The following is a 10,890-nucleotide window of genomic DNA, read 5'->3' on the forward strand; positions in this document are numbered from 1 at the left end:
CAACCTCTAACTCCTGGGCTCAAGCGAGTCTCCTGCCTCAGCCTCCCACGTAGCTGGGACCACAGGCACCCGCCACAACAGCTAGCTATTTTTTGGTTGCAGCCATCATTGTTGTTTGGTGTGCCCGGGCTGGATTCCAACCTGCCACCTTAGGTGTATGTGGCTGGCGCCTTAGCCACTTGAGCCACAGGCGCTGAGCCCAGTTTGGTGATTTTTAACATATTTTCACATTGTAAAACCTTTACTATAATTGAATCCTATAATATTTTCATCATGTACAGAAAAACTTTGTATCCATTAGTAGTCACACCCAATCTTCCCATATCCCTTTCCCCCCGTTCTAGGCTAATCTACTAATCTACTAATCTACTTTCTGACTATATAGATTTATCTATTCTAGACATTTTAAATAAATGGAATCACGCCATATATGTTTTTCTATGACACTTAGCAAAACATTTTTGAGGGCCAGGCACAGTGGCTCATGCCTGTAATCCTAGCATTCTGGGAAGCTGAGGTGGGTGGATTGCTTGAGCTTACAGGTTTGAGACCAGCCTGAGCAAAAGCAAGACCCAGTCTCTACTAAAAATAGAAAAACTGAGGCAAGAGGATCTCTTGAACCCAAGAGTGGGACTTTGCTGTGAGCTAAGATGCCATAGCACTCTGCCTAGGGTGACAGCTTGAGACAGAGTCTCTCTTTGTCACCCTGGATAGAGTGCCATGGCATCATAGCTCACAGCAACCTCCAACTCTTTTTTTTTTTTCAACCTCCAACTCTTGAGCTCAAGCAATCCTTTTGCCTCAGCCTCTCAAGTAACTAAAACTACAGGCACCCACCACAGCACCCAGCTATTTTTAGAGACAGGTTCTCACTCTTGCTAGGCTGGTCTTGAACCTGTGAGCTTGTCTCAGCCTCCCAGAGTGTGCTAGGATTACAGGCATGAGACACCATGCCCAGCAAAAAAAAAAAAACAAAACATTTTTGAGATTCATCAATGTTGTAACATATATCAGTAGTTCATTCCTTTTATAGCCAAATAATATTTCATTGTATAAATATATCACCATTTGTTATCCATTCATCAGTTGATGAGCATTTGGCTTATTTCCACATTTTAGTTGTTATAAAAAAATGATGCTATTGAAACTGGGCATGGTAGTATGTACCTATAAGCCCAGCTACTCAGAAGGTAGAGATGGGAGGATCTCTTGGAGACCAGCCTGGGCAACATAGTGACACTCTGTCTATAAAAAATAAAAATTAGCTGAATGTGATGGTGTGTGCCTGTAGTTTTAGCTACTTAGGAAGCTGAGGTTGGGAAGATTGCTTGAGCCCAGGAGTTTGAGACTACAGTGAACTATGATCAGATCATGCCACTATATTCCACCTTATGCCACTGTATTCTATCCAGCCTATGCTACAGAGCAAAATTCTGTCTCTAAAAAACAAACAAACCCAACAAATTTTTAAATGCTAGTGTGAACATTCTTGTACAAGTTTCTATGCAGATATGTTTTTATTTTTATTTATTTATTTATTTTTTACAGACAGAGTCTCACCTTGTCACCCTCTGTAGAGTACTGTAGCATCACAGCTCACAGCAACCTCCCAACTCCTGGGCTTACGCGATTCTCTTGCCTCAGCCTCATGAGTAGCGGGGACTACAGGTGCCTGCCACAATGCCTGGCTATTTTTTTTGTTGCAGTTTGGCCAGAGCTGGGTTTGAACCTTCCACTCTCAGTATATGGGGCTGGCGTCCTATTCACTGAGCCAGAGGCACCATCCTGCATATGTGTTTAGTTATCTTGTATAGCAATGTAAGAGTAGAATTGCCAAACTGTTTTCCAAATTGGCTACACCATTTTACATTGCCACCTGCAGTGTATAAATATTCCAGCTTTTCCACTTCATTGTCAAATGTTTTTATTTATTTTTATTTATTTATTTATTTATTTTTGAGACAGAGCCTCAAGCTTGTTCCCCTGGGTAGAGTACTGTGGCATCACAGCTCACAGCAACCTCCAACTCCTGGGCTCAAACAAGACTCCTGCCTCCACCTCCCAAGTAGCTGGGACCACAGGCGCCTGCCACAATGCCTAGCTATTTTTTTGTTGCAGCCGTCATTGTTGTTTGGCGGGCCTGGGCTGGATTCGAACCTGCCACCTTAGGTGTATGTGGCTGGCGCCTTAGCCACTTGAGCCACAGGCGCCGAGCCAAATGTTTTTATTTTAATTAATTTTTTCTTTTGACAGAATCTCACTCTGTTGCCCTGGGTAGAGTGCTGTGGCATCATAGCTCACAGCAACCTCAAACTCTTGGGCTCACATGATCCTTTTGCCTCAGCCTCCCCAGTAGCTGGGACTATAAGCACCCACCATATACCCATCTACTTTTTCTATTTTTGGCAGAGACAGGGTCTTGCTTTTGTTCAAGCTGGTCTCAAGTTCCTGAGCTCAGGCAGTCTACCCTCTTCAGCCTCCCAGAGTGCTAGGATTACAGGCATAAGCCACTGTATCCAGCCAACATTTATTTCTTTAGCAATTCTAGTGGGTGTGAAGTAGTATCTCACTATGGTTTTGGCTTACCTACTCCTAATGACTAATAATACTGAACATCTTTTCATGCACTTATTGACCATTTATATATATGTTTTTTGGAGAAATATCTGTTCAGGTCCTATGATCCATTTCTGTTTCCTTGCCCCTGGTGAGGCTTCCCTTATTCTATAGCTTGGCTGGGTTTTTTTTGTTTTGTTTTGTTTTGTTTTTTTTGAAACAGAGCTTCAAGCTGTCCCTCTGGGTATAGTGCCATGGCATCACAACTCACAGCAACCTCCAACTCCTGGGCTCAAGCGAGTCTCCTGCCTCTACCTCCCAAGTAGCAGGGACCACAGGCGGCCACCACAACGCCTGGCTATTTTTTTTGGTTGTAGCCATCATTGTTGTTTGGTGGGCCCAGGCTGGATTCGAACCCGCCACCTTAGGTGTATGTGGCTGGCGCCTTAACCACTTGAGCCACAGGCACCAAGCTGCTTTGCTGGGTTTTATGTTGTATAATGTGCCCTCCTTTACCCTAATTCTGGCCTGCCTGGCCTGTTACCAATTCCCTTAACCCATTCCTGGGTATGAATTTCTGGTCAATACATTTCTAATGAAGTCACTTGGTGGAAATACTCAGTTAACTGGCATTTTTCTGCTTTCAGGTTGTTGGTATGGAGCAGAAGGTGAGGAGGCCTATCCCAAGCAGAATGTTTCTATAGAAGGGGTGTCATGGGTCAAGATCCCTAATACAGATCCTTCCGCTCAGAAGGCTGTCTCCTGTGACATGTGTGGGCCATTCTTGAAAGACATTATGCAGCTGACTGAGAATCAGAGAACACACCCAGAGGAGAAACCCTATACATGTGGAGCGTGGGGGAGAGACTTTTGGTTCAATGCAAACTTTCACCAGCATCAGAAGAAGCTCAGTAGAGAGAAGCCCTTCAGAATGTGTAGGGACAGGGAGTCATTTGTGAAGAGCGCTAATGTCCACCTGTCAGAGAATCCCTTCACTTTCAGAGAAGGAAGAAAGGCCTTTCTGGATAGCCATGACCTCCAGCATCAGTCTATTGACAGCAGGAGGAAGTCATATTCAAGTTTCGGTCAGCTCTCAGTCCACATACAAAAACACCTCAAGTGCAACAACTGTGGAAAAGCCTTCCTCAAGATCTCCACCCTCCTCAACCACCTGAGAACTCATTCTGGTAAGAAATCAATCCTTATTAATCAAAAATTTCACACTGGAAAAATATCCCATGTGTGTAAGGAATGTGAGAAGTCCTTTAGTCACCTGTCTAAACTGAGGAAACACCAGAATTTTCATACTGGAAAAAATGAGTGCAGTGAATGTGGAAAAACCTTTATCCACAAACTCATACTTGTTTATCATCAGAGAATTCACACAGGAGACAGACCTTATGAGTGCAGTGACTGTGGGAAAGCCTTCAATAACAGGTCACACCTCATTCGGCATGAGAAAATTCACACTGGGGAAAGGCCTTTTGAGTGCCTCAAATGTGGAAGAGCCTTCAGCCAAAGCTCCAATTTCTTTTGGCATCAGAAAGTTCCCACCCAAGTAAGACCTTATGAGTGCAGTCAGTGTACTAAATCCTTTGGCTGAAACTCTGCTCTCATTCAGCACTGGGGAGTTCACACTGGAGAAAGACCTTATGAGTGTAGTCAGTGTGGGAGAGCTTTTAACAATAATTCCAACCTTGCTCAGCACCAGAAAGTTCACACTGGAGAACGGCCTTTTGAGTGCATTGAATGTGGAAGAGACTTCAGCCAAAGCTCCCATCTCCTTCGACATCAGAAAGTTCACACTGGAGAATGGCCCTTTGAATGCAGTGAATGCAGTAAAGCTTTCAGCAATAGCTCCCCTCATTCAGCACCAGAAAGTACATATGGGTCAAAGGCCTTATGAGAGCAGTGAATGTAGAAAGGCCTTCAGCCACAGCTCCAGCCTAATTCAGCACTGGAGAATTCACACTGGAGAAAAGCCTTATGAGTGCAATGAGTGTGGGAAAGTCTTTGCTCACAGTTCCAGTTTCATTGAGCACTGTAGAGTCCACACAAAAGAAAGGCCTTATGAGTGCAATCAATGTGGAAAATCCTTTAGCCAAAATTCCATTCTTATTAAACATCAGAAAGTTCACACTGGAGAAAGGCCTTACAAGTGTGGTGAATGTGGGAAATTCTTTACCTGAAAATCCAGCTTCATTTACCACTGGAGAGTTCATACTGGAGAAAGGCCTTTTGAATGTAGTGAATGCAGGAGAGCCTTCAGCAATAATTCTCACCTGGTTCGTCATCAAAGAGTTCACACACAAGAAAGACCCTATGAGTGCAGCCAGTGTGGGAAAGCTTTTAGTGAAAGATCCACACTTGCTCGACATCAGAGAGTTCACACCAGAGAAGGGACTTATGAGTTCAGCCAGCATGGGAAAATCTTTAGCCACCTTTGTAACCTTGCTCAACATAAAAGGATTCATTCCTGAGTGAAGCCTTATGGAAGCAGACTTTGAACAAAAATCTTGAGCCAAGTCCAAGTTTATGCAACAGAGCTCCACTCAAAAATAATTATGTCCATGTATAGCAAATGTGGAAAGCCTTTAGAAGGATACTTTGTCCTTTCTGATTAGCTCAGGAACCTTGGCAGAGCCATCTCACCCCTGGGACATAGGCAGAAGTCATAAGTTTCCATCCTGCTTGGGTGCAAATATTTGCACCAGTCTTCTCCTTATGCAGGGGAAATGCAGCTTCCTGTGTCTGATTTCCCCTTTCCTGGTGGGAACTAGGATTGTCCCAGGTCCATTGGAATGGCTTCATTTCCATTGCTGCTGAGAGGCTTAGGCAGGGAACTGACCCCATACTGTTCAAGGAGCCTTGAGGGGAATTCAGTTTGAACTTTCCAGAAAGATGCACATTCCTCATGGATGGGGTCAGTCAAGACTGCATGTAACTCCTATGATATGTCCAGTGAGCCCCAAAATTACCCTCCATGGAACCATCACCTTGTCTGCTGTATAGTGTGTCATAACAAAGATGTAATTGATCATGTACCATTAGTACTAGGGGTTTTATTGGGGTAGATTGAGAAAAGAAATGGACATAGGGAATGGTTTAGGGGGGCACATGAACTGCCTCAGGGCATAGTATCTGTCCTATTGTGGTCTATTTTAGGTTGCTGTGTGAAGGATTGGGAAAGACTGAAAGGCTCTGGAGTGAACATAGTGGCCTATGTTTCATTTACCTGAGGACCCAGAGCTTACTAAGGAAGAAGAAATTAGTCTGTAACACTAGAATGGTATGTTGGATCAGGAGGCAGGTCCCTGATTCCTCAGGAGAATTCTTATGAACTGTCTTCTGGTTCCTAGTAAGGTGATAATGACTCTAGGAAGCCAGTAGGCAGGGTCACCAAGGCAAAGACCTAGGGGGGCCCAGTGGGAACTACATGTGGGTTGAGAAACACTAGGTGTGAGGAAATACAGAGTTGGGGAGACTGGTAAACTATAAGGTATGTGCTATCCAGGACAAAGAAGTAGTTGTGGCTTCCCATCAGCTGTGGATAAGGTGCAGAGCAACTTGAGAGCTGCAGTCCTGTGTGCCTCCTGTGGGTGAGGCCACATTTAAAAGAAAACACAAATCTGCGTGCATTCACTTCTCCTCTCTTGAACTATATCTTGGCCTCCATTACTCCCTAGGCAGGAACTCAGGACTGAGAGAAGTGATATCCGTTAGTCCAGGAGAGTGGTTTCTGTAACCTGGCCAGGGTTTCTTGGTCACTTAGACACTGCCTTCATGGCTTTACAGTCCTGCTGCTCAGCAAAGTAGGCATGAGGGGATGGGTAGATTTAACACAGCTGACAGATTTAGTATTTGAGAAGGAGCTTAAGATCCAGAATCTGGTTTTGGGCACCTATTACCCACCTATCCCCTGAAAATTACCATGTAAGTTCAGCATAGTCTCCATGTAAGCTATTGATATTTCTTTACCTGACTCCTCCTCCCCGCCCCACACAGATAGAGTAGTATTCCTCATGGAGAACTGGCTGAGCATACTGTAGTCCCAGTACTCAGGAGACTAGGGTGAAAGGATTTCTTGAGACCAGCCTGGGTAATATAGCAACATCCTCATCTTTTAAAAAGAAGAAAATAGGGGCATGAGCTCACATCATTGAATATGGTGTTAAAAGCTACTGCCACTTCTGTCCCAGGCACCTCTCTGCTCTCCCTAGCCAAGTGAATGTCACCCAGTGGGCTCTCTAGTTGGGTGCATGGCAGGACCAGTATTCCATCACTAGTTGTTCCTCACCTTGACCATGGCACCCTTGGCATCCCAAAGATCTATGGATTCTCATGGTTGAACATTAGGCATTATACCCCAGGTAGAAACCCTACTCATGGGAGCGGATCAGATCTTTACCACCAATAGAACCATTAGTAGTGGAGACAACCTTTTCAGATGTGATGGGGTGCAGAATCTCATTTTTTTTTTTTTGAGATGGAGCCTCAAGCCATCCCCCTGGATAGAGTGCTGTGGTATCACAGCTCACAGCAACCTCCACTCCTGGGCTCAAGTGAGTCTCCTGCCCCAGCCTCCCAAGTAGCTAGGACCATAGGCGCCCACCACAACGCCCGGCTATTTTTTGGTTGCAGCCATCGTTGTTTGGTGGGCCTGGGCTGCATTCGAACTCACCACCTTAGGTGTATGTGGCTGGCGCCTTAGCCACTTGAGCCACAGGCGCCAAGCCCAGAATCTCATTTGTAAAGAGCACTTTTCTGTTTATGCACAGCAGAGTTCAGAAGTGAGAGGATCTTATCTAGGGCTAGATGTCTGTGAAGGCCTTGGACAGTAATAATGCTCTTCCAGCACTGGAGTACCCAGAACAGTGAAAAGCCCAAAACAGAATGACAGGTGGACAGACCTTCCCATCTCCATCATCAGAGCACTCATAGCGCAGGTATGGGACAAGTGCTGAATGGGAAGATGGAGCCACCAACTCCAATCTCAGGCACCTCAATGCAGGCCGCACCCAAATGAAGCCCTTCAAGAGCAGTAGCTATGGGAAGGCTCTCCTGAAGAATTCTGCCTTCTTCAACCACCTGAGAGCCCAAAGTGAAGAGAGATTCTTTAAACACTTGGTATGAAGAAAGGCCCTCAGGAAGAAATCAACCCTTAGCAATAACCAGAAAATTCACACAGAAACATCTTGTGTGTGCAAGGAATGTAGGAAGCTCTTTAGTTCTCTCTCCCATGTGAGAAAGCAACAGAAGTTCCTATGGGAAAAAGCATTACAAGTGCAGTGAAAATGGGAAAGTCTTTAGCCATAAATACCCTACCCCCCTCTTTTTTTTAATCACCAGAGAATTCACAACAGAGTATAAGGGCAACAAATGTGGGAAAACCTTCACTCACAGCTCCTGGAATCCTACATAGCATTATATCAATGTTGTTGCAGAAGCCATCTATATTAGTTATCTACTGTTGTGTAACAAATTATCCAAAACTTAGTGGCTTGAAACAACAGTATTCATTATCTCTCTATCCTTATAGATCAGGAATCTGTGTGCAGTCTAACTGAGTCCTTTGCTTCAGAGTTTCTCACAAGGCTGACAACAGGGAGTCAGCTGAGGGTATAATTATCTGAAGGCTCAACTGGGGAAGGATCTGCTTCCAAGTTCATTCATATACTTGTTGGCAATATTCAGTTATTTTGAGCTGCTGGGCTCAGGGCCTCTCTTGATATGTTGGTCAGAGACCATCTGTAGTTTGCTGTCACAAGGGGCAGCTTCAAAGCTGCAAGCTGAGAAGGAATAGAGAATACCAACAAGACAAATTATTTGTAACCTATGGCAGAAGTACCATCACATCACTTTTGCTATAATCTACTTGTTAGAAGCAAGTCACTTGGTCCAGCCTATAGTCAAGGGGAGGGGATAGTATAGGGGCATGAATACCAAGGAGCAGCATGGTCACTGGTGCCATGTCAGATGCTGCCTATCACCATCTATTCTCTACTAGCTGCCAAGATCCCATGGCATGTGTCAACTTCCACTGTGCATAAGGAAGACAGACTATGGTCACTTTCCTATTCTCTGTAGGGAATCATTATGAGCCCTTTGGAAGATCTTCATTTTCTTCCCCACTGATGGCTTTAGGTCTGGGTATAACACAGCTCTGGCAAGAAGATCTCAGCTAGTATCTTCTAGAACTTTCAAAAAAAGCTTTCCTTTCTTTGTGGACATTTCTTGAGTCTACATGTGACAAATGTGACTGATTTGTTCAGTCTCAATCACCCAAACCTGCACCTACCTGTCTCTCACTATGAGGTTTTGATGTTTTTTTTTTCGTCCTTTTTTTTCAGTTTTTGGCTGAGCCAGCCTTGAACTCACCACCCCCGGTTTATGGGGCTTGTGCCCTACTCCTTGAGCCACAGGCGCTGCCCATAGAGGTCTTGATGTTTAGCCACTTGTATCAAATGTGTCCACCGGTCAGGTGGCTTGAAACAATTCATCCTAATACAAAGAACAGATTTTGTGAGGAACACTAAGTTTGAGTACTTCTGACAGCAGAATGGCCAGGAAGATCCCTCACTCTGGTTTTGGTCAAATTTGACTTATTGTCCTAAGGCCTCCTAGGAGATACTCAAGATCTCTGTGGACTAAATCTTGTGGCCTCGTCACCAAGGGTCACCTATGGGCCCAGAGCTGCCTCTGAAGAATGAGGTAGTTTCTTTGAGACCTCCAAAGCAAGACTTTGGTCTCTTGTTCCCAGCAGATATCCCATTGTACTAGCTTTGTCTCCCAGGACCTTCCCAAGGCTCATGACTCATGGAACCCAGTAAGCAGGTATAACTTAGACCTACTGGGGCCATGTGGAAACTATCATGGACACAGGAACACGGGGTGTGGAGAAGAATGTAGTACACTAGAGGGGACATGGCCATTCTAAAGGCATATCAGGTATTTTCAGTGACTATGGCCAAGTGGGATAAGGATGTGTAAAACTTCTTAGGACCTACAGGCCTACATGTCACCCTCCAAATGTTTTGTAGGCTCCTCTCCCATGGAATTTCTATGAAGTGATGTTAAATATTCCTTCAACAAAAATGTTAAACCATATTACCTGTTTTGGAAGGTTGCATATAAATCATTTTAAACAGTCCAGCCAATGGTTCCTGCTGGGTCCAGCAGCTACTGTGATTGGGATTATTGTCAGGACACCCTCACAGATACTGCTGAGAATGGGAGGAAGGAGAAGTAAGATCAGAGAAGCCTTTTTGTAGAGTCACTGACCACATCTGTCAACATATAAGTACAATGACCTCTCTTCCCTTCGCACACCCCCACTTCTGAAAGCATGCTTGTGTACATTTACAATACTTCATGCAAGAAGAGACAGGAAGATGGCCTGAACATGGTGGCATCCAGGTGAAAGGGGATATCCTCATACTTCAGCAAGTCCACACTCCAGGTTCACCCAGTGCAGACTATGGGGAAAGGGACCTATGAGTCAGTGGTACTAGCAGAGAGAGGTACACACAGATCACGTATCCCTCAGGAAACTGCACAATTAAGCAACTGTGGTAAGTAAGGACTTAACCTTTTAGTCAGAAGTCATCATGGCCAATTCTTTTGCATAGTTGTGAACTTTTTAAAAATTTAACATTTTAATGGTTCAAATATGTAAGCAGTTTCAGGAGTACAGGGAGAGGGATTCGCTACTCTGTTCCTAGGTGCCCTTTTCTCTCCCTCCTCAGAGTCAGCTATGATGAAATCTAGGCCCAGCACAGATGCTACAGAGTAGCCATATACTCACTCAACAAATGTCCTGAGGCCTGATGTGTGCCAGACCCTTCCTTGCCTGCTGTCTGGGGCAGACACGCATCATCCCAATCTGATGTGCAATACAGAGATTTAACAGACCAAAGAACATGGCAATTACAATTAGTGGCTAGAGCTCTGAAGAAAATGAGACAAAGGTGACAAAGTGATAAACATTACCTAGCTTTGGCAATCAGGAAGACCTCTCCAAGGTGACTCCAAAGTAAGAATGTTCTTTGGGCATAAATGAGCCTGGTGCATTTGGGAACAAATAGACCTTGACTTATTTCAGAAAGAGAAGGCTGGGCACAGAGGCTTTACACATGTGATCCCAGCATTCTGGGAGGCTGAGGTGAGTGGATTGCCTGAGCTCAGGAGTTCAAGACCAGCCTGAGGAAAAGTGAGACCCTATCTATCTCTACAAAAAATTGGGAAAACTAGCTGAGCATAGTGGCAGGCACCTGTAGCTGGCACAGGCACAGATAGCTACTCAGAAGGCTGAGGCAGGAAGACTGTTTGAGCCCA

General features: G+C 44.7%; 1 protein-coding gene across 1 annotated transcript in view; it reads left to right on the forward strand.

Moving 5' to 3' along the window:
• The window catches only part of ZNF132 (zinc finger protein 132), an 8,548-nt gene extending 3,512 nt beyond the window's left edge, over positions 1-5,036 (forward strand). Inside the window, 2 exon segments of the mRNA XM_003795346.1 lie at positions 3,204-4,416; positions 4,418-5,036. Coding sequence (XP_003795394.1) covers positions 3,204-4,416; positions 4,418-5,036 — 1,832 coding nt within the window.
• Positions 5,037-10,890: the final 5,854 nt, after the last annotated feature.

Source organism: Otolemur garnettii, unplaced genomic scaffold, assembly GCF_000181295.1.
Source record: "Otolemur garnettii isolate 467f Iridium unplaced genomic scaffold, OtoGar3 scaffold00091, whole genome shotgun sequence".
Classification (NCBI taxonomy): Eukaryota; Metazoa; Chordata; class Mammalia; order Primates; family Galagidae; genus Otolemur; species Otolemur garnettii.